Below are 26709 nucleotides of genomic sequence, written 5' to 3'. Positions count from 1 at the left end.
GTGTGTCAGTGTGTGTGTGTATATGTTGTTTGTGTTTTCATCTGTTCGTTAATTGCACAAGATATTTATTGAGTGCCCACTACGTGCCAGGCACTGTTGCTGAGTTCCTGTGGCTGTGTCTCTTGGTGCCACTCTTGTTTCTCTGGGGGCCTCTTTCTGTGCTTCTTTGTCCCCAAATTGCTACCTCTTTGTCAGTCTGGGTGTCTCAGGTTCTGTGTATTCCTTGTGTGCATTTCTCTCTTCCTTGTCTTTCTGCAAGGCCCTCTTTGTCTTTTTCTCAGTGTCTGTCCCTGCCCCCCTGATGCCCTCTGGGTCCCTGCAGGCCCTTGGTCTGCCCCTGGGCCCACCAGCCTTCCTGCCCCCCTCCTGCCCGCCCTCCACTCCCTCCCTGTCTGTCTGTCGGTTCCCACGGAGCCACTTTTAGCTCTGAGCAGCATGAGAATGTGCCTCAGCCTCCAAGGGGCTTTGTCCTGGTGCCCCAGCCCTGGTCCCCACCTGGTAGCAGGAGTGGGGGCAGGAGGACTGATGGTGCTCCCTTCTGCCCGTGACACAGGCCCTGGAGCCCGGGGGCCCCATTCTGTCCTGTTGAGCGTGGGGTGGGGGCTCCCCATTCTTGGAAGGGGTTGATGAGAAGACTCATTACCCTCTCCCACCTGGCTTCACCCTCTCCTACCTGGCCCTGCCCCTACCTGGCCTCCCCTACCTGGCCCTGCCCCTACCTGGCCTCCCCTACCTGGCCCTGGCCCACCCGCCATCCCCTCCCCCACTCTGCACTAGAGAGTGGGTCTCAGATTCACTAGTCCTTTCCCTAAGGAAGTCGGATCCCATTGGCATCGAACTCCCAAGATGATCTGGAGCAGCCCTCAGACCAGGGTGGGAAGGGAACCCCAAACCCCACAGGGTCAGCTGTGGAGCCTGTCCCTGCCCCTGTCTTCTCCCCTCCCCTTCCCCCAAGCCCCCATTTCCTTCCAGGCTGTTTCTTTTTTTATGACTGTAAACATAGATAGTGCTTTATTTTGTTAATAATAAGATAATGATGAGTAACTTAACCAGCACGGTTCTCCTGTTGACACTCGGGGGATTTCCTTTCGTTTTGTTTTCTGATGGCATAATAAAGACAGATCATTTCGGAATCTGGCCCTTGTGCGGGGGAGGGGGAGGCCAGCCAAGTCCGGAAGCCCGGGCACCACTGCCCCCTGGTGGCAGCCGGCGGGAGCTTCAGGTGTGCGGGGAGGAGCCGGCTCCAGCAAGGGAGGCCCAGGTGGAGCCCGTGGGTGACACAGGACATCCACGGAGCCCACACGGAGCGCCCCTGCCTTGACCAGACGAGCCCACCCAGGTCTTCAGAAACGAGGCAGTGGTAAGAGCACTGTAATAGGAGTCGGGGAGGGGACTAGAACCACATAGTTGGGGGGGAGGGGAGGGTCTCCCCTTTGGGCCTCCTTGTCCTGTCTAAAAACAAGGGGATTAACCTCATCCTGGTTCTGATCCTCTTCCAGAGAAGGAGCCCTGTGGGACGCCAGTGGAAGCCTGGGCCCTAGCCCCAGAGGAGGGGGATAGGTACGAGGACGCCCTGAAGCCCACCTGTGCACCCCTCTGCACTGGGCAACAAGGCAGGTCCCTAATGCCGTGCGCCAGGGTCTCTGACCTCGGGCTTTGGACGAGAATGTCCAAGACCGAGTTACCGCACTCGGAGACAGAGGGCTGACAGCAGACTGAGACGCTACAAAATGCATATTTACCAGGATCTGTAAAAAGACAACTCCTGTGGTTAAAAATTAATCCCATCAGTATGGAAACGGGCACAGCAGGGCTGACTGGCGCCTCCTGTGGAAGAGTGAGACTGGGGCTGGATTAACGGGAGCTTGTGTTCACAGCCAGGGAGGTGATGGTCCCGGCGTACCCCACGCTGGCCTACCGCGCCCTGGAAAAGGCCATTGTCCCGAGGGAAGGCCCCGGAAACAGTCCCCCTGCGTGGAAGAGGAGTGGCGGGACCCTGGTGGGCATGTTTAGGCCAGAACAGAGGAGGCGAGGATAGGGCAGAAGGAGGGATGGTAGGGCAGAAGGAGGGACGGGATCATTTATTTGACACCACCAGGGGGCAAGGGTGTTTTTCCGTAGCTCAGGAGGCAGAGCTTGGACTGGCAAATGAAGGCCTCGAGGGTCCGTATTTGGACTGGACTTAAAGAACTTTTCAACAGAGATGTTCACAAATGGAGTGAACGTCCCAGCGCAGGAAGTAGTAGTCGGAGGCTCTGGGAGTCCCAGATCGGAGAAGGCGGTGGTGAGGGCAGGTGAGTGTCATTGAGTCCAGGGCCACAGACTTGGAAGGGCATGGGAACAAAGGCTCCCCAAGAATGAGGGGTCCTGGCCTTTGACCCAGGGCGCGCCTGGCCTGCCGTTTTTCCCCAGCCCCTCAGCGGCGGGCCCCCCACTCAGATGCAGGCAGCAGTGGGGGAGGAGCCCGCCTGGACAGTTGCTCCCCTCCCCCCAACTCCCGCCGTTCTTCCAAAGCAAGTCCCGGGCAGTGTGCTCCCCGCTCATCCCTGCCAGGCCTGGCTTCCCAGTGCCCGAGTCCTCTTTGGCCCGAGGCCCCCGGGACCCTTGTCCTGCCTGCGTCACCCCAGGTGCTGAGACCGGGGTTGGCCCTGCGTTGTCCTCTTAGGATGGCTGGTGTCCTGGAGCCCTACCCCCCACCCCCCCAGGGGGCGGATGGGTCAGGTGGGACGCAGAGGCCAGGAACACGGTGTCCTGCTGGTTACCAGGAAGGCCGGGCCACAAGCTGTTCTCTGCCCCCGCGGTGCCTCTCCCGCAGAGACCGAGGGTCAGAGCCCATGGGGAAGGTGAACCTCTGCCCACAGGTCGTTTGCCTGGAGCTCCCTGGAAGGGGCCCGAGGGGGTGGAGCCCGGCTCACACTCGGGAGGCCTGCAGCTTAGCCAGTTGGGTGGGGGTTCTGGTTAGTGGGGGGGGTGCTGGGGAAGGAGAGATGGTAGAAGGCCCAGGCTTTGGGGGGCACGCCCCCACCTGCTCGCAATCCTGGAGGACTGAGCATACTTTCTCAAAGAAGGCAGTGGGGTGGTAGCGCCAGGTCAACTCCTTCCCGTGCAGATGGTGGCCAGGGCCTTAGGGGCACAGGATGACACCCCGGGAGCCCTGTCCCTGCTTTCCCTACTCGCCATGGCAACACCTGCCTCCAACGCCGTGACATAAGGCCCAGGAGGCCAGAAACAAAGGTGTGCCTTCAGTGTTAGTTCTGCCCTCTGTTCCAGGGCTGGCTCTGGCAGGAACGAGGAGGGTGGGCACTGCCATGTAGTCCACCTGTCCCCACAGATGACCTTCAGGTGCCCCATCTGTCCAGCCCTGGCCCCCCTATCCTCGATGAGCACCCCTCCTAGGCTGCCACCCCTGGGTCCCCGTGACCTTGAAGGCCCCAGCGGTTGCCATGGCATCCTGGTGCTTCTGCAGGTAAAAACCAAACAACCAGAGTCCACCTGGCAGGCGGCTGTTCCAGCCCTGCCCCTAAGGGCACTGGGCACATTCTGGAAGTAGAACTAGCAACCGGGCTGCTGGGAGGGGATGCCCCTTCTCACCTTTGCAGTTTCTGCCCTTTCTTCCCTCTCGCCTTTTCGGAAGGTAAACAGAAAGTTCCAGACATCACTCATGCCAGCTGTCAGGCAGAGCAGCTCCCTTTCCCAGTAGCTGGGAGCCAGGCACGACTGTTTAAGGTGGCTGGAGCCCTTCCACGCGGGGCTTCACGGGCTCACCGCCGTGCTCGGCCAAGGTCCCTGTGCTCCTCGGCTCCCCTGCGTCCAGCTGATTCTAACCAGCCGGTCAAAGGCAGAGGAGCTGAGAGTCACCAGCCCTGCCCGCTCTACAGGGAGCTTCGGAGCCCAGTGCGTGGGGAAGCGCAGCGTCACGTCCAGGGGGACAAATCCTCACCACTGTCTTGACACAGAACAATCCAGAACTGAGGATTTTAATGCAGAAAACCATGATAATTTACAAATGAATCACTTTATGGGCCAGAGCCAGGAGGGCCCAGGAGCCCCGAGGGCAGGAGGAGGGGGCGTGTCGTGTGGCAGTGGCAGGGGCAAAGGCTCGGCCAGCACCTTTCTGATTTGATCCTGCCCAGGCTCTCAGGGCCCAGGAGGAGGCCCTTGGCCCCCCGCCCCTGCATGCCCGCTAGTCATTCCCAGGTGGGAAAACCTCCGGTCAACTTCAGGACAGAGGTGGAGACAGACAGACATTCCCTGGGGAGGAAGGAGGGCCTGGAAGGCAGGGGAGGGAACAAGGCAGGAGGCTGCTGGCTCTGGTCACCCGACCCTTGGCTGTGTCCCCAGCACGCAGCAGGGCCTGGCTTTGGAGGCCCTGGCCTCGCCACCCCTCTTTTCCCCCAGCAGGCCGCGGAGGGCAGAGCAGAAGCAGCCAGGGCCTTGGAGGGGGCACGACGCCTCGGGCTGAGGTTTGGGGAGGAGCTGATCCATTGGATCTGGTTTGGAGAGGGGTGAGGGGTCACAGATGAGGCGGCTGCTGGGGGAGCTGTCGTGCCCAGTTTTAGACCCCCACGCCCCGCCAGGGTGCGTACATCCATGTGTCAGAGTTGGCGTGATGCTGGCCTGGGGCTCAGCACCTCCTACACGGGGCACGCGGGGGGGGGGGCAGAGGCTCGTGGCACAGGAGGTAGAAAGGAGCCCTCCCCCCTTCCTGTGTCCCCAGGCCAGGAACGGTTAAAGACACAGCTAAGGCAGCCCAGGTTCCAGCAGGGCCTGGGGCTGAGGATGGTGCTGTCACGTTGGGCCCTGGCTGGCTGCAGGCACTTCCTCCTGAGCCTGGCGAGGTGAAGGGGACCCCTGGAATTGGGTCCCATCAGCCCCTCCAAACAAGAGAATGAGGTGTCTTCAGAGGCAACCACTGAGGGCTGGTGGCAGGGACAGAGCCTTCTCCCTGGACACCCACCTGTCCCCTTCTCCCACCTTGTCCAAGGGTGCAGATCCCAGAGCAGAACTGAGCCCTGGAGAACAGGTCTGGCAAGACAGATGGGGAGGGATGGGGTGGCTGGCTGGTCACTTTGGCATCTCCAAGGCTGACACTTGAGGCTTCACCTTGAAGTACTGGTTGAATCGGATCACCGCGTACCTGCCGGAAGGAAGCTGGGTGTGAGCAGGGAAGCCAGGTGGGCCCTGCCGGGGGTACTCGCACCACGAGTAAAGTCTCTCACCAGCTCTGAGCCCCTCTAGGTCTCGGCAGGTCAAGCCCAGCCCAGGTTTCTGTGTCTGACTTCAACTATGATTTTTTTCTTCTCAGATCAGACTTGGAGCAACTCTGCATGTTTGGAGTTTTGCTTTGACAGGTTGAAGTGCTAAGTACATTCATGATTGTGTAATAAATCTCTCGAACTTTTCATTTTGCAAAACTGAAACTCTATACCCATCAAACAACGCTCCCCATTTCGCCCTGGCACCTACCATTCTGCTTTGTTTCTTGACTATCTTAGTTACTTATAATAAGTGGAATCATATAGTATTTGTTGTCTTTTTAAAAAATTTTCTTTCTGGGCCATGGTTGGGGGTGGGAGGGATGTCCCAGGGCTGTGGCCAGTATTTGTCTTTTTGAGACTGGCTTATTTCACTCAGCATAATGTCCTCAAGGTTGATCCAGGTTGCAGCATGTGACACGATTTCATTTTTCAAGGCTGAGTAATATTCTGTGGCATGTATGTGTACCGCCTTTTATTTATCCATTCATCTGCTGATAGACCTTCGGGTTGCTTCAAGCTCTTGGCTACTATAAATAATGTTGCTCTAAACACAGGTGTGCAAATTTCTTTTCAGACCCTGCTTTCGAGTCCTTTGTCTATACACCCAGAGGTGGGATCGCTGGATCATATGGAAATTCTATTTTTTAACTTTTTGAGGAACCACCGCACGGTTTTCCATGGCGGCTCACCATTTCACAGTGCCACCAGCAGTGCATAAAGGCTCCAACTCCTTCATAGCCTTGCCCACATTTGCCATTTTCTGGTCTCTCTGGTAGCAGCCATCCTAAGGCGGGGTGTGAGGCCATACCTCACAGGCCTTCTTTTTTTTTTTTTTTTTTTTGAGACAGAGTTTTGCTTTGTTGCCCAGGCTAGAGTGAGTGCTGTGGCGTCAGCCTAGCTCACAGCAACCTCAGACTTCTGGGCTCAAGCGATCCTTCTGCCTCAGCCTCCCGAGTAGCTGGGACTACAGGCATGCACCACCATGCCCGGCTAATTTTTTCTATATATATTAGTTGGCCAATTAATTTCTTTCTATATTTTTTATAGTAGAGACGGGGTCTCGCTCAGGCTGGTTTCGAACTCCTGACCTTGAGCAATCCACCCGCCTCAGCCTCCCAGAGTGCTAGGATTACAGGCGTGAGCCACCGCGCCCGGCTTCACAGGCCTTCTGATTTGCGTTTCTCTAAAGGCTGTGGGCACTCTGAAGCTGGGGTCATGATTCCCTTTCTACTCAGGGTGGGTGGGGAGAAGGCGGGCCAGGGTCTGGACCCGAATGGAGGAAGAAACGATTCCCGGCCCTTAGAGACATATGTGCCTCCATGCCAGGGACCCCCTGAATTGCCGATATCCAAGCACCATCCAGGTACTGTCCTATGTATCACTAGGGGCCACTGACGGGCCCGACACCGCGCAGGGAGGCAGCAAGCACTGAGCCGCCCGAGTGGCCTCACACATCACTTCCGCTCTGGAATTCTGGCCTCCCTGCTGTAAAGATCTCCCTGACCTTTCAGACTGACTTTCAACGATTCCCTCCCTCCACCAGGCTCCATGGACAGGCGCGCTGGCCACAAGCAGGGCCTAGCAGATCTTCCAGGTGCAAGGGAGAAAGTGGCATTTCTATTTTCAGAGTGGCGTTCCCCGGCACCCCCAGGGCAGCGGAAACGGCGTGGGGACGTCAGCAGGACACAGGAACGGACTCCAGGCATTCTATCTGGGCTGTCCTTTGCCCCGTGCCGTGCCCCCCCCCCCCCCCAGCTTCCCCCTGCACTCACCTGAGGAAATCGAAGTCGATGGTGGAGTACTGGTTCTGGATGAGGGCCCAGAGCGCCCAGAAGAAGTGAGACGCCTGCAAACAGACCAGAGAGGGTCAGCTCGGCAATGCCCCGCGCCGGTCGGCAACTCCGCAGAGCCGGGGACGCAGCCGCGATACTGGCAGAGACGTGGTGGGGGCTCCACTCCTGCCAGAGGAAGGCAAGCAAAGCCAGTTCTACCCAGGCCCTACTGTCTGTCCACCCCAAGGGGGTGTGGTCAGCAGAATGGTGCTTCTAGGGGTTTCAGGGGGTTCCCCCAGCCAAGCAGGACCCACACTCCACCCCTGGCCTCTTCCCTACCCAGGGGAACCTGCTTAGAGTCTTTGAGGCCAAGGTATCCTGGACAAAGACGACTCCCTGAGCCAGAGCTTAGGCCTACTGGCCAGTGGATGGCACGCCTCAGTAGGGCACAGGGGGATGAGAAGAGGGATGGCAGCCGTGCCTTGGCCCTGAGTCTGCTGGAAGACCCCTACACTGACCTTCACTCTCCGCTACTGGCAGGCCAGTCAGCCTGGAAAATGAATCTAGTTCTGGGAACAATGGGCATTTGCTGAGCATTAAGCCGTGCTTTCCCTGTAGCCAGGGGTGCCCACAAGGCCCAGGTCACCTCAGACTCAAGAAGCCAGGGGACCACAGCTGCCCCTGAACAAACACTAGTGACACCATCATTTTCCCATGCAAGGGTCCCTCCCCACCCCTGTGGCATTCCCACCCCCTTCCAGAGTCCTGCTCCATCAGGGGTTGGCTACAAAGTACCTCCCCTCCACTTTCTTCCCTTTTCATGACTTCAAAAGGACACAGAAAAACTAGCAAGAATGAATGATCACTAAAACCTTAGCAAGAGGCACCACATAAACAGAAGCAAAAACAAAGACCATGTGATCTTCTCAATAGACACAGAAAAAAGCATTTGACAAAATTCAACACCCTTTTATGATAAGAACACTTAACAAAATAGGCATAGACAGGGCTTACCTAAAAATGATACAAGCCATAAAATTGACCGGGCTTACCTAAAAATGACAAACCCACAGCCAACATCATACCGAATGGGGAAAAATTGAAAGCATTCCCATTTAGAACTGGAACAAGGCAAGGTTGCCCACTCTCTCCATTTCTATTCAACACAGTGCTAGAAGTCCTTGCTATAGCAATCAGACAAGAGAGTGGAATTAAGGGTGTCTAAATGGGGGCAGAAGAGATCAAACCCTTTTTGCTGATGATATATCTAGAAAACCCCAAGGATTCAATGAAGAGACTCCTGGAATTGATAAATGAATTCAGTAAAGTCTCAGGATACAAAATTAATGCACACAAATCAGAGGCATTCATATATGCCAATAACAAACTGAGAACCAAATCAAAGACTCAATTCCCTTCCAAATAGCAACAAAAAAAAGATAAAGTACCTAGGAATATATTTGAGGAGGTAAAAGACCTCTATAGGGAGAACTATGAAACTCTGAGGAAGGAAATAGCAGAGGATATAAACAGGTGGAAGACCATACCATGCTCGTGGGTCAGCAGAATCAACATTGTAAAAATGTCTATACTACCCAAAGTGACCTACAGAGTCAATGCAATCGCTATCAAAATACCATCGTTATTTTTTACAGATACAGAAAAAATAATTTTATGCTTTGTATGGAACCAGAGAAGACCCTGTATAGCAAAAGTAATCCTAGGCAATAAAAACAAAATGGGAGGTATCAATTTACCAGACTTCAAACTATACTACAAGGCTATAGTAATTAAAACAGCTTAGGATTGGCACAAGAACAGGGACATTGACCAGTGGAACAGAACAGAGAGCCCAGATATAAAACCATCCTCATATAGCCATCTAATATTTGACAAAGCAGACAAAAACATACACTGAGGAAAAGAATCCTTATTCAATAAATGGTGCTGGGAAAACTGGATAGCCACATGTAGAAGACTGAAACAGGATCCACACCTTTCAACTCACGCTGGGTAACAGACTTAAACCTAAGGTGTGAAACTATTAGAATTCTAGAGGAAAACATTAGAAATACTCTTGTAGACATTGGCCTAGGCAAAGAATTTATGAAGAAGTCCCCAAAGCAATCACAGCAACAATAAATAAATAAATGGGACCTGATCAAATTAAAAAGCTTTTGCACAGCCAAAGAAACTGTCACGAGAGCAAACAGACAACCCACAGAATGGGAGAAAATTTTCGCAAGCTACACATCTGATAAAAGGCTAATAACTAGAATCTATTTAGAACTCAGGAAAATCAGCAAGAAAAAAATCAAACAGCCCTATAAAAAAGTGGGCAAAGGACATGAACAGAAACTTTCCAAAAGACAGAATGGCCAACAAACATATTAAAAAAATGCTCAACATCTCTAATCAGAAAAATGCAAATCAAAACCACAATGAGAGATCACTTATCTCCAGTGAGAATGGCCTTTATTAACAAGTCCCAAAACAACAAATGTTGGCGTGGATGCGGAGAGACAGGAACACTCCTACATTGCTGGTGGGACTGCAAACTAGTTCAACCTCTGTGGAAAGCAATATGGAGATACCTTAAAGCGATACAAGTAGATCTACCATTTGATCCAGCAATCCCATTATTGGGCATCTACCCAAAAGAACAAAAGACACTCTATAAAAAAAAGACACCTGCACACGAATGTTTATAACAGCACAATTCACAATTGCAAAGCTGTGGAAACCACCCAAGTGTCCATCAATACATGAGTGGATTAATAAAATGTGGTATATGTATACCATGGAGTACTATTCAGCTATAAGAAACAACGGTGATATAGCACCTCTTGTATTTTCCTGGATAGAGCTGCAACCCATTCTACCAAGTATCCCAAGAATGGAAAAATAAGCACCACATGTACTCACCAGCAAATTGGTTTCACTGATCAACACCTAAGTGGTCATACAGGAATAACATTTGGCAGGTGTAGGGCAGGGGGGAGAAGGGGATGGGTATATACATACATAATGAGTGCAATGTGCACCCTCTGAGGGAAGGATACGCTTGAAGCTCTGACCCGAAGGGGGAGGGGGGCAAGGGCAATATATGTAACCTTAACAATTGTACTCCCATAATATGCTGGAAAAAAAAAAAAAAAACTTTAGCAAGAGGAAGGCTTGTTCTTAAGGTAGAACACCAAGAAGGAAAACCCCAGTGCAGAAGTGAAAATGAGGAAAATATAATTAGGTAATCCCAAACCACAGAAGAGTAGAGATTTTATCAGCTCTAGTGTATATTATGAAATTCAGGGCAGCTGACTTGTCCTCTTGTTTGTGCACAGCTGACATTAATAGGACCCGTTAGCAATGCCCCAGGCACATGCAGGTGGAGGTCTGCATTGAACCTTGGACGAGTGGCACTCAGAATTGAGAGGTGACAGCACAGGGATCCGAGCAGGAGGAGCCCGGCGGGAAAGGCTTACGTAGAGCTCCGGGTCAGCTGCAAGAGGCTTAGAGCCCAACATCACGTATGTACACATGAAACGGTGAGTCAGACTAGAGCATGACAGGCTGAGATTGACCAGCAGGAAGAACTACTCATCCAGACGAGAGAACTGCTGAAATTGGAAGCTAGGATGTTTCTTGGAAGTATTTCTCTAGAGAAGAGACAGCCTAGACTGATTGGGGAAGGGGGATGGGGGGGTCATCTTAGCATAAGGGGGTGCCCCACCTCTAGGGTGGGGTTCTGGAGCCGAGGGTGGGTCGCCAGTCCCTCCTGGCTCCTCGCCCGCCCCTGCCGGTCACAGCACTCACCAGGGCAAACTTGTTGACTTGCACGTACAGCCTCTCCACCTCCCTGGGGGGCACGGCCGTCCCCTTCTGCGCCTGCAGGTAGTAGCGCAGCCACTGCAGCTGGGTCTCCCGCGTCGGGTACTGGCAGTAATCGACCTCGTTCACGCCTGCCGGGGAGGCAAGCCAGACGGGAGTTGCTGGGAGAGTCATGGTCCCACCCTAGGGTCTCCTGAAGCTCAGCAGGTGTTCCTCCTCCCATCAAGGCTGCCGTCTCTATCTCTTTTTTTTTTTAAGATAAGAGTCTCACTCTGTTGTCCAGGCTAGAGTGCCTAGCTCACAGAAACCTCAAACTCCTGGGCTCAAGCCATCCTCCTGCCTCAGCCTCCCGAGTAGCTGGGACTACAGGCATGCGCCACCATGCCCAGCTAATTTTTTCTGTATATATTTTTAATTGGCCAATTAATTTCTTTCTATTTCTTTAGTAGAGACGGGGTCTCGCTCTTGTTCAGGCTGGTTTCAAACTCCTGATCTTGAGCGATCCTCCCGCCTCGGCCTCCCAGAGTGCCAGGATTACAGGCGTGAGCCACCGCGCCCGGCCGACTCCAGTCTCTTTGGACCTGCGGGGCTGTGCCCAGGGAGGTGGCCCTGGGAACGAGGCTTCTCCGCTAGTGGGGGGGTCCGTCCACATCCCCCCCTCCCCCCCGGGAGCTTCTGTGGGGTGGAGGGAAGCAGAGAGACAGGCAGATTGCTTGAGGGGCAAGGTACTGTCCAGGGGGTGACGGGAACCCCTCACGACAGCACCACTGTGTCCCCAGAGCCCTGCACAAAGTGACGGTGCATAGGAGGCACCACCAGTCTCAGGTCTCCTGCGAACCTCCAGCTCACCTGGAACAAACCCTTTCCTCTCACTGTTTCTGTTTTCTAAAATGTCTCTCCTCCTTTATTTCTGCATTTCTATATTGAATATATATCACCACACTCTTTTTTTTTTTTTTGAGACAGGTTCCTACTCTGTCACCAGGCTGGAGTGAGTGCCGTGGCGTCAGCCTCGCTCACAGCAACCTGGAACTCCTGGGCTCAAGCGATCCTCCTGCCTCAGCCTCCCGAGTAGCTGGGACTACAGGCGTGCGCCACCATGCCTGGCTGATTTTTATAATTTTTTGTAAAGACAGGGTCTCATTATGTTGCTCAGGCTGATCTCAAACACCTGGCTCACGTGATCCTCCTACCTCGGCCTCCCAACGTGCTGGGATTACAGGCACGAGCCACCGCACGGGGCTCCACTGTCTTCGTTATCGAATGAGGGACCTGGGCTAATGGAGGAATGCCAAATATGGCTTCTTGGGCCAGTGTTAATTACGCTTAAAAACATCACGCGGAGAGCACTCCTGCTCCCATCCAACTCTCCAGATGACTCTGACAGGCAGCCAGGCGTGGAACCTGTGGGCCAGGTGGCTCTGACTCCAGCCCTGCCTTTCCAGTTGTCCTCCAGCCACATCCTGGTCATGGTGGCAGAGACCCTGGCTTCAGGGCTGGCACAGAAAGAGGTGGTTTATTGAGGACAGGACCAGGACTGGGTCACCTTCTCCGGGGTCCCTCCCTCCCTTCTTTTCCTGGCCTTCCTAAGCTTTCCTTATATCCCTGGAGAAGCACACTCGGTCTCCTGAGGCCCCGAGAGTGAAGCTGATAAGGAATCTCCTCCTGTAGGTATAGAAACTGAGGCCAGGAGACGAGAAGAGAGGTGCCCAAGGTCACTCTCCCAGGTAGGGGCAGGATCTCGGTTGGGACCCTCACCTCCCAACGCCTAGTACCGTGTCTGCCTCACTGCTGAGAACCCAGGGGCCCTCTCCCCAGCTCCTAATCTCTCTTGCCCCCTTCCTTCCCCTACGCTAGCTTCTTCCTCCTCCATTCTAGCTTGGGAGCAGGATGCAATCTGCCCCTTTGGAGCAATTCCAGTTGGACTTTGCTCTGTGCAGTGGGTGAGAAGGACTTAAACTGCTTAAGAATTATCCCTTGTGGACAGACCAGCAGGCCTGGTGGCCAAGCACGCCCAGGCCCGGCCAGTGCCAGCCTCTGTTCCACGCCACCCGCCACTGCACCCCCCTGCAGCTCAGAGACTCTGCCCAGCTGAGGCCCCATCGTCCCTCGGGTTCCTAGCTGCGGCTGGCGGCTGCCCCGGGTGTCACGGCCTCAGGTGCCACCCCTGCTTGACAGACTGTTCCCCTGGGCTTCCAGAAGGGTTGCAGATGGCCTCAGCAGGCTAGGCATGGCTAAGGCTGGGGGCGGGGGCCGCGCTCCGTGGCTGGCCTGGCACGCCTCGCCCGTCCCTGAGCACCTCACACTGCCCGTCTGGGGGCGTCCCCCCACCCCGGTGTACCGCTCCATCCGTGCGTGGCCTCCTCAGTCCCATCTAATTGTTTTTAACAATAAAGCCCTTAAGCTGGAAAAACCTGCCCTGCTTCCTTTACACAAACGGTCCTATTGTGCACACCATGCCTTTCTAGAAGAATTGCCTGCCCCTAGGAATCCCTGCCCTCGGCCAACCTCTTCCACTCCTGCTTAGGAAAGCTTCCCTGCCTAATAACAGCAGCAAGCACCAATGTGATGCTTAGCACATGCCATATATATATATATATATATATATATATATATATATATATATTTTTTTTTTTTTTTTTTATCAATACTGTGAAGTAGGCACTCTCATCATCTCCATTTTCTAGGGGCACAGAGAGGGTAAGTAACCTGCCCAAGGGTCACACAGCTATCGATAGTAAGCAGCAAAGCCAGGACCCACAGTTGGGGAGTCAACTTGCAAACGGCACACTTGGAATTAGTTCCACTTAGATTATTCTCATCAAGCTACATGGAAAACAGCTCCCCACAGCTTGTTCTAGCCTCCACCCTCCAAGGACAGAACCACCTTGGGTCCTCCCCCCAGACCTGCCTCCCAGCATGAGGAGGGCGCTCTGTGCACAGGGCAAACACAGTCATGCATCGCTGAACAGCGGGGACACGTTCTGAGACACGCAGCACTGGGAGACTCCATGGTTGTGCGAACATCACAGAGCGCGCTTACTTGCACAAGCCTGACGGTGCGGCCCGCCACGCACCTGGGCCGCACGGTGCAGCCCGCCACGCATCTGGGCTGTACGGCACAGCCTGTCGCTCCTAGGCTACAATCCTGCGCCGCACGCTACTGCACTGAATATTGTAGGCAACCGAAACACAGTGTTAAGCTTTTTTGGGTTTTGTATTTTTTTTTTTTTTTTTTTTTTTTTAGACAGAATCTCACTCTGTTGCCCAGGCTAGAGTGAGTGCCGTGGCGTCAGCCTAGCTCACAGCAACCTCCAACTCCTGGGCTCAAGCGATCCTCATGCCACAGCCTCCCCAGTAGCTGGGACTACAGGCATGCGCCACTATGCCCGGCTAACTTTTCCTATATATATATACTTAGTCGGCCAATTAATTTCTTTCTATTTATAGTAGAGATGGGGTCTTGCTCTTGCTCGGGCTGGTCTAGAACTCCTGAGCTCGAACGATCCTCCCGCCTCGGCCTCCCAGAGTGCTAGGATTGCAGGCGTGAGCCACTGGCCCGCCCGGCCACACACAGCGTTAAGTATCTGTGCATCTGAGCTTCTCTAAATGCAGAAAAGGCACAGCTGGAACACAGTGTCACAATCTCACGGGCCCGCCGCGGTGTGCACGGCCCGCGGCTGACGCAACGCCGCCGTATGGCGGCGCCTTCTCACCTGCAAACTCATTGAAGTGGTTGCCGATGTCGAAGGCCTGGTAGTTGTAGCCGGCGTACTCGTAGTCGATGAACCGCACGTGGCCTGCGGGGCAGAGGAGAGGCCACGGGGGCGGGCCCAGGAGACCTGGATTAGGGCCTGGCCAAGCGTCCGCAGAGCCCCGCGTCACCCGCGGGCAAGTGCTGGCCTGTGCGGCGATCCGGCGCGAGCCAGCCGCGGCCGCCATCTTGTCAGCGGCCTCCTCCTGTCCACATCTGCCCCTCTCGCACAGCTGGAGCCCCAGGCGGTCCCCACCTGAGCACTCCTGTCCTCGGCATGGCTAAGCATCAGAACTAAAGCTACGGCTCCCTGGGAGACGCTCCCACAAGGAACACCAGGAGGCTCTCTCTCTCTGTCTCTGAAGGTCTGGGGCAGCCACGATGCCTTCCAGAAGCCCAGAGAGCTGTCAGGAGGGATGGCTTGAGTGCCCCAATGCTGAGCGCCTCCACGAACCCTTGTTTTGAGTTCCGTCTTGGTACAGACTTTCCTAAGTGGGAGTTTGTTTCCTCTTCCCCCTTCTCTCCTACAAATTAACTTAAGCCCTAAGCCCAGGTCTCCTTTTGCTTGTCCAGGTGCCAACCTGAGAGAAGGCCCCTGGAGCCGGCTGGGCAGAGGAGCCATACCTTTGGTGCTGTCATAGATGATGTTCTTGCAGAGTAGGTCGTTGTGGCAAAACACCACTGGGGAATCCAGCTGGGACAGGTGCTCCTTCAGCCAGGCCAGCTCCCATTCCAACACCTCCACCTTAGGGACATCTGCAGAAAGGCTAGGCAGTGACAAAAAAGGTAGCCAGTGGAGGGAGGGCTGATGCTTGGCCTCAAGAGCCCCGAGTTCAAGCCTCGCCGCTCCCTCCCTCTTACGGCAAAGGAGCCTGGGACAAACGGCCAACCTTGCAGCCCCCTTTCATCCTCTGGGAAAAACGCTGCACGACTTCCTGTCCTTCTGTCCCCTGTGGTTATGCTAAGAAGCTGATTAAAACAGGGGCATAAAAGCATTTGGCAGAACATGAAAGTCACTGGCCGACAGCATCCCTGCTGCTTGTGAACGGGAGGAGCAGGAAGGAAAGAAACCCAGGGAAAAGACAAGGGAGGTGAGAACGAACCTCCAAGACTCAGAGATCTCAGACAGAGAGGACAAGGTAACAGGGGCGGAGGGGGGACAGCCCTGGGACAGGCACGGCTAAGACGAGACTCCCCCCCACCCCCCTGGAAACCGGTGGCCTGGGACAGGGCTGGAGCAAGGCGCTCTCTTGAGGCAGCAGAGGTATGCCCTAGCAGCTGACAGTGTCACAGGCAGAAGGGACCAGACAGACGGACGGTCTGGTCTTACCTCCCATCTCACAGACGGACCGCTTGGGCCCACGTAGGAGAGCAGAGTGCTTCTGGGCTCAGCCCTACAGTGCCCGGGGAGCACCGAGGCCTCCCCAGGTGACAGCGCTTGCTCCGTCGCTCCCCGACAGAGTCTCCCTCCCACCCTGAGTGACGGGCGCGTGCCCCCGCCCCAGCCACGCGTGGGCAACTCGAGGGCAAGAACTGAGATGTACCGAGCCCGCCCCTCCTGCCCCACCCCAGCACCCAGCAGCCATTCCTGCCAAGAGAAATGCGTGTTCAGGAATGAACAGATGAGTCTGTGACGCCATCGGGGCCGTGTGGAGGTTCAGCGAGGCTACCCTGTGCCCAGGTGCTCTGAACTTCGGTCCCCGGGATGCACAGAGGTCTGTGTACATTGCAAAGGCCAAACAGTCAGCACAGTCCTTAAAAACCCAGAACCACCAATGGGGAGAGGGGAGGAGGCTGGAGTTTTATCTCCGTTCGTGCGTCTCCTGTTTACCTTTCCTCGTCCAGGGCAGCAAGAGCAGGTGGAGGAGGAGGAGGTGTGCCCTCTGTCACTTTCCCACAGGACAGACCAGTCACCCCCTCGCCCAGCCCAGGCGCCAGAGCATGGGGAAGAGTATTCAGTGGCCAAGGCAGCCCATGTCCCCTAGGGACAGGGAAGGGAGGGCAGGCTCTGAGAAGGTCAAAGTAAAAGAGGATCTCAGGTCATCTTAGATTGGCCCCATGGGGAAACTGAGGCTCAAGGAAGGAGAGAGGCTCCCTTCCAGCCTCCAGTGGAGTCTGGGGCAGTCAGATGCTCTACTTCGTCTAAGCTCAGTGCTCCTTAGCCTGTCCAAGCATCCAAAACCGAGCTGAGTCTCCTAGCCGTGAGGGCTGTGTGCTGTCCCCACCACCCCTCAGAGGCCTGAGTCCAGGGAGGCTACTGGGAGGGCGAGACGGGGGAGGCTCCCCCCGTCTTCACCGGAGCTTATCTGTGTTGACGGCTCTGCACAAGCTGCGCTTCAACCTCGGCTCTTCTTAAGACGCTACCTTCCCTTTCAAGCTTTTTTCCTTTTCTTGGATGGAGACCATCCCAAGATAAGAACGAGGAGGCTTCCTCTGGCTTGCCCATGGCCCCGGCCCCCAAAACATCTCTGACATCTAAGATGCCTGCTGCTCAGTCCCTGACCTCCGCCTGACCCCCCGCCCTGCCCACCGCAAGGCCACGCAGATGGCTACTGCAGGAGCAGCCCGGGCCTTCTATCTCCCCGGCGGCCTCCCCGGGAGGCTCTGCCGCCCTCCCCTGCGCGCCTGAAACCCGGCCAGCTCGCTACCTTCCGTCCGCTGCGTCTCGACTCCGTGGGGCTGGTGGAATAGCAGCCTCCACCGAGCCCAGGAACACAGCCCAGGGAGGACGGCCCCCTGCACTCAGGGACAGCGGGTGGGGGCGGAAGGCACCGGGGCTTCCCCAGGGAAGCCTTGGGGTTCCCACTGACTGACAAAGGCATTGCAAGTCCCTGGCGAGTCTCCACGCTGCTCTCAGGACCTATCAAAATGCAGCTGCCTGGGGCCTAATGCAAGACCTCCCGATCAGTCTCTGAGGTGGGGGGACTGGGGGTAGGGATTTTATGCGCAACGTTTGGGAACAAACTTTAGGACAAGCCCTAGATCTTGTGCGTTTAATTATATCACTCCCCCAGCTGGTCTCCCTGCCTCAAATCCACTGCGCCCCCCAAGTCTGTTCCTTACAGCGCTACAAGAGCTTTCTTCCTAAGCCCTATCCTGGTCGGTTACTGACCCGAGTCTCTGGCTCATGCCTTCCTGCAGCCTGTCGTCTGCAATCTTGGCTCCTTAGCTCGCCACCTAGCTCCGGCTCTGCAGCCCTCCCAGGTCCTCCCAGACACCTGCTCCAGCCACCCTCGTCTACTTGTCATCCGTGAGCAAACCCAGCTCAAGCCACCTCCTCCAACTTCAGCGGCCCCCTTCTCCTCTCTGCCATGTCACCTCTGCCACGGCGGCTGTCACTGTCCTCCTGCCCCCAGCATGCACCGCACACCCTGCCTTCTTCTGCAGCTGTGCACGAGCATGTCCTCCTCATCCAGATGGCTCCTAAGCTCCTCTAGGGCAGGGCCAATGTCACACCTATGGCCTTTTATTGTTTTAAATCCCAGTCAATGTCCGTGAAATGAAGGACTGAAAGAATCAGGGTTATTAGGCCATGACTGGAGCTCAAGGTGCTTCATCTCGTCTAAGTGATGGCTCACTGCAGCCCTGCTTTGGGGCAGTTCAGGCAGTCTGGGTCAGGGATCATTCCCTAAAGAGGCTCAAAGAAGTCTGGCAACTTCATTTGCCCAAGGTCAGAGGTGTGACAAGAGCAAAGAGAGTTGGTCAGCTCCCCTCCAGTGACCACTCCCCTCCCAGCAAGTTTACCCCACAAGGTCACACGGTGACAGCGTTTTCAAAGGAAGCTGCAGTGCCGAGGACCAATCTGAGCACCAGTAGGCCTGGACTCTAGTCCCTGGGCTGCTACTGACCAGCAATGACCTTAGGCAAGTCCCATCCGCTCTCTGGGCCTGAGTTTCTCTATCTGGTGAATGAAAGCAGTAGGCCGGAGGGTTGGAGGGACTGTATTGATGAGCTGTCCTGGCCCTGAGGTAGAAAGCAGTCCTCGTCCCAGAGAGACGATTTGACATTGAAGGTCTGAACGTGGTCAAAGAGAGGGCAGGCTTGGGCCACCGTGGACAAACTGTCTCAAAGACAGGGCTTGATAAATCATTACGTGGGAGGATCCAGATAAAGTCGTGCATGTGTGCGACAGGGACGCACTCGCAGTCGGAACAGAGTTAATCATTATCTTGACATCTTGCAGGAGGGAAGGAGATACCTTTCCCTAAACCTCTTCTGCACCCTACTCCCACCAACACCTGTGGGAACACAGGTGAAGCTCAACCCCGGCAGGGGGCAGGGAGGGGTCAGAGACTCACTACTGCCTTGGGGTTTGTTTTGTTTTCAGGGGTGGGGAGGCGGGACACCACTCTCTCCCCCATGCCTCCATCCTTTCCTCAGCACTCAGGGTGTGCTGGGGAGTCAGGTGTCTGGAGGACTCTCAGGTTGCCGGTTAAAGCGCTTAAGGACAGTTCAGGGAAGCCCGTCTTAGCTGGGCAAAGACGATGTCGGGATGGGGGCAGCACCTCCTTCTATGGAAAGAGCAGTGAAGGAAACAGCAAGCTGTCGGTCTGGATGAGGTCGGGGTAGGGGGCAATGTCCCCAAAGGCACATGGGGACAGGAGGGGTCCAGGTAAGTCCCCAGGGCTTGCTGGTTGATGAGTTGAGTTCTTCTGACCGACTCTGAGCTCTGCTCATGGTCAGAAGGCAGCTTGGGTGGAAAGAGCCCTGGGCTGGGACACAGAAGCCCTGCCCCTCACTGGCCCCATGACACTGGGCAAAGCTCAGCCTCTGAGCCTCACAATCCTGTAGGCAACACGGGGAAGTGCTACCCCTGACCCTAGTCCCTGCCACAGTCAGGAGACTCAAGGATAAATAAGTGCAAAGGTGTAGAACTGCTGATTAAGTTCCTGGGGTTCAGGCAATCGGCCCAGCACCAGGACCCGGGCTGCAGGAGAGACCGCTCAGCCCCGTCTCCGGGACCTGGGCCCTCGCACCTCCCGCCAGGGTGGGCTGGAGCCACAAGAAGGGGAGGGGAGACATGAAGGGGGTACAGACAGTGGCAGCCTTGCACCCTCCCAGATCTCTGTACCTGGGGTTGATCTCGTTCTTCACAAGCGTGAAATAATTGTGCATCTTGTGCCAGAGGGTGGGCTTGGGCAGGCTGCCGTTGGCGTGGATAGTATGGATCTTTGCCATTTCTAAGGCGATTAACCTACAGCAGAGACAGGAAGAGTGGAAAGTATCAGTGCTGGGCACGCCCGCTCCACTCAGCCCCTCATGACCCGAAAGGGCCCTACAGGGTCCCCCAGGGCAGAAGCCAGAGGGCCAGGAGTGGGATTACTACACGTCTCTCAGGAGCCCAAGTCCTGCAGGAGGAGGGTCAGAAAAGGCACGACCGTAAAATAAGACCTTCAGCCTAGCAGCCCTTTCCGGCACCAGGCTGGGGCCGCTTCGGGCAGCAGGAGGTCAAAGCAGTGGGCTTTGGCCACGGGTCAGCAGCCTGGCCCCACCCCGGCGTCCTCCCAGCAACTTCTGAGAGCAGAGGGACACCTGGGGCCGGGGCGGCCCGCCTCCCCCGGACTCTGACCCATCCTCTCAGGGGAGGCAAGCACGGGTCACTGTGCACTCGGAGCTCAGGGGGTGGCGATGCCAGGCAGGGAAGAAATGCCTGCCCTTATCGGCTGGCCAAGGTGGGGAGGGAAACAGGCCGGCCCCAGGCAGCCCCCTCCTCGGCTACAGGGAGTTGATGCTGGTGGCGAGGTGCCAAGGACGCAAAACAAACCAGTGTTCTATTTTCAAGTTCTCTGGTGGACATTATCCAAGGTCCCGGGAGAGAAGGAGTGGGCGGGCGGTAGGGAAGGTTGCTGGGAGAGGGTGGGGGTGGACGGAGGGCTGACTGGTCAGAGAGGGAGGGCCTTGATAAGGACCCCATCGCCTGAGGCCCCGTGTCCCAGCTAGGCTCTCCCAGTCCTCTGCCACCCCCCTTCTACAGCCCCACCCCCAACCGGCTGCCAAGCCTCCAACATTCAAGCTTTCTTGCCTCTGCCTGTTGCTCGGATAATAACCACTGGGAAAGACAACAAAGGCATTGGCTATTGGAAACCTTGTTACCCGAGCTGTTCCTGGGACACCCTCTCCCTCTGCTGGGCCCTGGGAAGGGGCAGGCCATTCCCTACTGGGACGACAGGGCTCCTCCAGAGGCCCCCCAGGCTCCTACCTCCGAAGAGATGGAGGGGGCAGGGGGCGTGGCAGCAGCCATGTGGGTGAGAGAGGAAGGCTGTGCTTTCAGAGGCCAGAGGCCCTGGGGCAGGAGGGAGGGGGCCAGGATGTGGGCAAGGCAGGGAAACAGACCTGAGACCCAGGCCTTCCCTTCCCAAAGGAAGATTCCGAACAGAGCATGAACAGAGCGTTTCCTCGCATATCAATAGGGCTGTTGTCTGGAATAGCAATGAAAGTAACCTCAACACTCAGCAATTTTATGCTGCAAAGCCCCAGCAGGAAGAGATTGGGGGGGTGGGGTTCAGAGGAACAGGGAGGGAGGACTCTGAACCCTTCCCCTCTGACATCCACCTTTGGTCCCCAAGAGGGATGATGGTCGACCCAGGGAAAATCATCAAGGAGGGTCATGCCTCCTACACTCGTCCCAATTTCTGGCTCTCCCTCAAATGCCAAGTTGTTCTTATGGAACCCTAAATCCATCTTCAATCTTCCTGACAATGGCAACTGTTTGCATGAGAGGATGAGTGACAGCATCAGAATCCTAGAGGTGGAGGGAGTCTGGGAGTGGCGAGGACCTGCCAATGCTGGAGCTCATTTGTGGAGGACTGAGGAAGAGCTGGGAGAAGCCAGGACGGGGTCCCCTGCACCCTTCCCTGACCTCGCATCTCCAGTCTGGGCACACTGGGAGCTGCTCAGCTGCAGCCTGAGAAGACCCCTGCACGGGTTGGTACCTGTCTCACTCTCCCCTGTGACACACACAGAGTTACAGTACACAGCTCAAACGTACTGGGGTCCTGACCAGCCCCAGAGGCAGCAGCGTGGGGGGGGGGGAGAGGGGCTCTCACATTCCCTTCTTCTAAGTCCTTGGGAGTGGAGGGTGCAAGTAGAGCCAGGTGCACTCACTTGGGGCTAAGTGGGTGGCAGGTGAGGGAGCAAAGCGGCCTTCTGGTCTACCCTCAGGTGGGCTCCATTGTTCCAGTATGTGAGGTCTCCTTTCCCTTGGATCAGACAGGGCAGACGCCAAGGGTCCTAGGCAGACCCCTGCACTGCCGTCCCCAGTTGTCAGGAGCAAACCTCAGCTTGCCTGGGTTCTCACCCTAGTCTGGGTGCCACCCACATCGGTCATGGCATTGGAGGGAAGAAGGAAGACACAGCCTGCTATCCCTGTCCTGGCCCAGGCCAGAGCAGAGAGAGTATACCAGGGGCCTTTCTTTGGTTCTTCTTCCAGGCCCCACAGTGGCATCCGCAGTGCTTGGAAGTCCAGCTCTTGGGCCCTATGCACCCAAGCATTTACTGGGAAGAGCTCCCCAGAGGCCATGAATTTTTGTGAGCCTCTCCAGGAGGCCTCGGCATTTCCTCAAACCTGGGCTCCCTCCTTGTTAGGAAGCACAGAAGGAGATGAGACCTGCAGGAGAGATGACATCTCTCTGGGCGGTAAAGCCATGCTCCACCTGGATAAGGCCCATGTTCCTTGCACACCTGAGCTCTTGGCAGAAGGTGAGGAGAGGCTGGAAACCATAAGTGCCCTGGGGATTTGGCTCCTATTTCCTTTCCAAGGCTCTGAGATGTTTCCAGATCAGATTTGAGGTGGAAAGAGGTTTGAGGCCTGGGGCTAGGAAGCAGACCTCCGCTGCATTTAAGGAATCAGGTCCTTTGGTCCCATGTTCATCAAAACTCACACTTTCCTCCCCAGCAACTCATCCTTCTAGCAGACCCCACTGAAAATCTGTAGAAAGCTATAGCCTCTCTCTGCAGAGCACATAAACACGCACCCATTTTTCCGGCAATTTCAGGGAGCTCACAGATCTTGTGACTATTTTCCACAGACCCCACTCTACACCAAGGAAGCTGGCCAAGGATTTAAATGCCACAGCCGAAAGAATAGGAGAGATGAAGGCCCTGGCACCCTCCTCACCTGAAGAGCCGGGGCTCACGAATGTGTTCAGGCCCCAGGGCCACACCCTGCATGTACTCGTAGCACAGCCCGTTCTGGAAGGTGCAGTAGAGTTTGGGGGCACAGCCATGTGCTCGCAGCAGCTGGAAGTTCCTGACCTCATTCTCCCGGTCCACCAGCAGCTCTGTCCGCTCCCCGTACACCCGGACCAGCACGCAGTCCCGCATGTCCTCCTCCACGTAGCAGGCCACCAGCTTGTTGGTGATGCCATCAGTGAAGCGCTGGCATTGGGAGAGGGCAGCGCGTGGGTGGGTGGGGCGGAATCTCTCTGGGCTCCCCAGGGCTCCCCAGCGCCAGCAGCAGGTGCTCATTGGAATGCTGAGCCCAACCACCGCACAGAACGCCCCGTCCTGTGGCCCTGTCACTCATGCTCTACCCTGTCACCAAGCTGGAGGGTCTCCAGTCTATAAAGAGTCCAAGGGAAGAAATGGCAGCTTGAGCTGAGCCCAGGCACACCTGCTTCCCCTGGGTGTGCCTCTCGGGGGTGGGAGTTGACAGTGAGGGATTTCCACACTACTCCAAGCGTGGAAGCCCTCTCCCCTCCTTGCTCTGCCAGCCCGGCCCTGAATGAAACTCCGTGGACCAGAATGTGGCAGAGGCGGGCTGGGAACTGTCCCGAACAGGACGTCCCGACCGGCTGCCTCTCACCTCGGCCAGGCAGACAGGCCTCTGCTGTCCCACTTGCCCCACCCAGCGGCAGTGGTACAAGGAGGGCCCTGAGGTTGGCACGCACCCCGGGACGGTGGTGGTCAGAGGTCCTTAGGGCCTCAGAGTTCCACACCAGAAAAGACAGGAGACAACCGGGCTGGGGGCACAGGCTCTCTGGCCAGGGTGATAAAGAGAAAGGAACCATGGAATTCACGGGTGACAGAGCTGGCAGGGGCCTTAGAGGACATAAAAAAACAATTCTAAGCGGGGAAACTGAGGCCCTGAGAGGGGAGGGACTGGCAGATGGCAGGTTAGGTCAGTGTTGGAGTTAACCTCAGGACTCTTTGATGTTTTGTGAGTCTTAAGCCAAACTGGGCCTTTTATTGTGAAAATGCTACCCCCTCCCCAGGACGGGTCTGTCAGCCCCACACCTGCTCAGGAACCTCACCTGAACTTGGCCTTTCCCCACCCAGCGCCAGCTGCCAGCACCTCACTCGGCACCTTCCCCCACGCAGCCCACGGAGGGGAGGGCGCGGGGAGCAGGTGACAGCTCTTTTCAGAGATTGCAGGTCAGCTAGGGGAAGCAGCCCGGGGCTCCTCTGCCCACAGGTGTGTCCTGGAGAGTGTTTCCAACGGGGTGTAGGGGGTGCTGAGCCAGAGCCCGCAGCGGCAGTGACGGGCTGGCACCAGCCGGAATTCCACGGCGTGGCTCCTGGGACCCGCAGGGGCAGCTCAGGGTCTGGAAGCTTCCCTTTCACCATGGGGTGGCGAAGGGGCAGCAATGCGTGCGTAGGGAGGGGTTCCCTGAAAAGTTCCTGCCTCCTCAGGTTTCAGACCCGGCTGGGTACGCGCTTCTGGGCAGCGAGGGGCAGCAGCACGCGGCGGCAGGGGTGGCCCGCACACGCAGCACGCTGCCCGTGGGCAGGTGGACCTCGGCGTGCCCGACAGCCCCGGAGGAGGGGGCGCGCGGAGGGCCGCGGGAGGTGTGCGCCTAGCTTTGTTTAGGGACGAAAATAGACGGAGAAATAAAAGCGCACACACCACGTTCCGAACCCCGCCTGCGCAGCGGCCGCGCACCCCGGGGACCGACGCCCGGAAGGATGCACCGACAGGCGGCCACGCACCCGGCCGGGCCCCGGCCCCGCGCCCGCCCCGCTACCTTGGTCCGAACTTGCTCGGGCTTCCAGTGCGGCCGCAGCTCCTGGATGAGGCGCAGGGCGCCGGGGAGGATGTCGTCCTGATCCACCGCGATGCCGAAGCACGGGACGGCGGCGGCCCGCGGGGGGCCCGGCGGCTCCCGGCCGCTCGCGCTGGCCGCCGCCTTCTCCTCCATGCCCCATGAGCACTGCGGGCAGGGCGCGTGCCTCCTCAGGTGCAGGGGCGCGCGCGGCAGAGGGGCCGAGGGGGGCACAGCCATGCCCGGCAGCCCCACCCCCTCGGAGCCGCGGCGCTAGCGCTCGGCCCGGCGGGGGGGCGCGGCGCGGCGGGGGCGGCGGGGGAGGAGGGGCCAGGGGAAGCCCATGACTCGGAGCCGAGCTGCCCGCTTCGATCGCCGGCTCGCAGCCCGGCGCCCGCAGCCGCCCCGGGAACGCCGGGGCCCGCCGCGATTGTGACATCACGGGCCGCGAGCCGCGGGAACGCCCCCGGCCCGCCCCCGCCCCGGCCCGCGGGCCGCCGGGCAGCGCAGCTCGCCTCCGCCGGCAGCCGCGGCCGCCGCTACCTGGAGCGCGGGGCGGGGCGGGGCGGGGCGGACGCCCCCCGGGGGGGGGCGGGTGACGCCGGGGGCGGGGCTTGCGGCGGCCCCGCCCACGCCCGGGTCCCCGCCGGGGCAGCGCGGGGCTCGGGGCCGCTCTCTGCTGGCAGCCTGCGGAGAGCGCGGCCTCTTTCCGCGCCCCCGCCTCACCCCGGGTTGCAGAGACCCGGCTGCTCCTCGGCGTGGGCTTGGCTCTCCCTCGGTGCCCCTGCTCCCTGCCCCCAGTGCCTGGACCCCTGGAAACGGCTCTGCAGGGGGGGCCCTGCCGCATCCCCAAGGCTCTTCCTTGCAGGGAGCCCCCGGCAGCTCCCCCTACCACACACTCGGTGGAGAGGCCACCTTGGGCCCTGGCGTTGTGGGCGAGCGCGCCGTCCAGCAGACTGGACTGTCCCCTCACGGGCCACTGGACGCTTCAGGGCATCGCAGAGTTTGGACACATTCCAGTTGAGAACGACTGAGTTTTGGTCACTGAATGATCCTGAAAGCCTCTGTCTCACGCCTTCATCCTAGCGCTCTGGGAGGCCCAGGTGGGCGGATCATCTGAGTTCAGGCATTCGAGACCAGCCTGAGCAAGAGTGAGACCCCGTCTCTACTTATAAATAGAAAGAGATTAGCCAAACAACTAAACATATATAGAAAAAATTAGCCAGGCATGGTGGCGCATGCCTGTAGTCCCAGCTACTCAGGAGGCTGAGACAGGAGGTTTGCTTGAGTCCAGGAGGTTGAGGTTGCTGTGAGCTAGGCTGGCGCTAGGGCACTCACTCTAGCCTGGGCAACAAATCGAGACTCTGTCTCAAAAAAAAAAAAAAAAGCCTCCGTCCTAGCCTGAGTCTGCCTGGAGGCGAGTAGTAGGCAAGGGGGTGTCCTTGTGGGGTGTGGAGTGGGCAGACCCCGAGCTGGCTCTGGGGAGGAGACGTGGGCACCTGGCCCTGGCACTAGGGCCAAAGCGGGAGGTGGCCACGGCTGGGGAGTGGGAAGGCAGAGGAAGGGGTGGCGGGGTGTCCTGGGGCAGGCTTGCTATGGGGAGAGGCAACTTAGGGGAAAGCCCCTCTGCCAGCCAGACTCTCCTTTGGTCATTCTGTGTCACCTCCTGAGCAGGACTTTGCTGGCTGCCAGCCCTGTGTCACGTCTTGTTCCACCTTGGGGACCTCACTGGTCTCCGTCTCTCACTGCCCCCGCTCGAAATAGAGCCCACATAGAAGGGGCCCTTTCCTGTTTCCTGGAGCTGCCCCTTTGGCGTGTTAGGGAACCTCTCGGCTACAGGGCCCCCACGATCCTTGCTGCGCAGAGTCCGGCTCTGCAGGCAGGCCCTCCGCGATGGTGGGAACATTCCACGGCTGTGCTGTTCAACGCAGTGGCCACGAGCCCCATGTAGCTCGCCAGCACTCAAAATGTGGCCAGTGTGACATTTTTGTTCAATTTTGATTGGTTTTTATTTAAGTGTAAATAGCCGTTAGTGGCTATTGGAGAGTGCGGGAGGTGATGAGGGAGCTTTCTTAAGGTCACAGAGCCCAGGGTGCCGGAGCTGGAGAGAAGATCGC

At 57.2% G+C, this 26709-nt stretch overlaps 1 protein-coding gene and 1 long non-coding RNA gene across 3 annotated transcripts; one reads left to right on the top strand and one right to left on the bottom strand.

Moving 5' to 3' along the window:
• Positions 1-629: 629 nt before the first annotated feature.
• On the top strand, positions 630-6156 carry LOC109730085 (uncharacterized). The gene is made up of 5 exons (XR_012914478.1): positions 630-1360; positions 2122-2294; positions 2666-2843; positions 3271-3466; positions 5306-6156. It is a non-coding gene; the product is annotated as an uncharacterized LOC109730085 (long non-coding RNA).
• Positions 4950-24853, bottom strand: ETNK2 (ethanolamine kinase 2). Of its 2 annotated transcripts, XM_012758909.3 has the most exons (8): positions 24575-24853; positions 22729-22988; positions 19684-19806; positions 15237-15379; positions 14575-14658; positions 10844-10989; positions 7031-7104; positions 5026-5137 (listed from the first exon to the last, which is right to left on the bottom strand). In XM_012758909.3, the coding sequence occupies exons 1-8, from the start codon at positions 24830-24832 to the stop codon at positions 5065-5067; spliced, it is 1161 nt and encodes a 386-aa protein (XP_012614363.1). In that variant the 5' UTR covers positions 24833-24853; the 3' UTR covers positions 5026-5064. The 2 variants fall into 2 exon arrangements, with proteins under 2 accessions (XP_012614375.1, XP_012614363.1); XM_012758921.3 differs by lacking the exons at positions 22729-22988; positions 24575-24853 and adding an exon at positions 20946-20968 and having other exon boundaries at positions 4950-5137.
• Positions 24854-26709: the final 1856 nt, after the last annotated feature.

This window comes from Microcebus murinus, chromosome 23 (assembly GCF_040939455.1).
Source record: "Microcebus murinus isolate Inina chromosome 23, M.murinus_Inina_mat1.0, whole genome shotgun sequence".
NCBI lineage: Eukaryota > Metazoa > Chordata > Mammalia > Primates > Cheirogaleidae > Microcebus > Microcebus murinus.
This window is presented reverse-complemented; position numbering and strand designations above follow the sequence as displayed.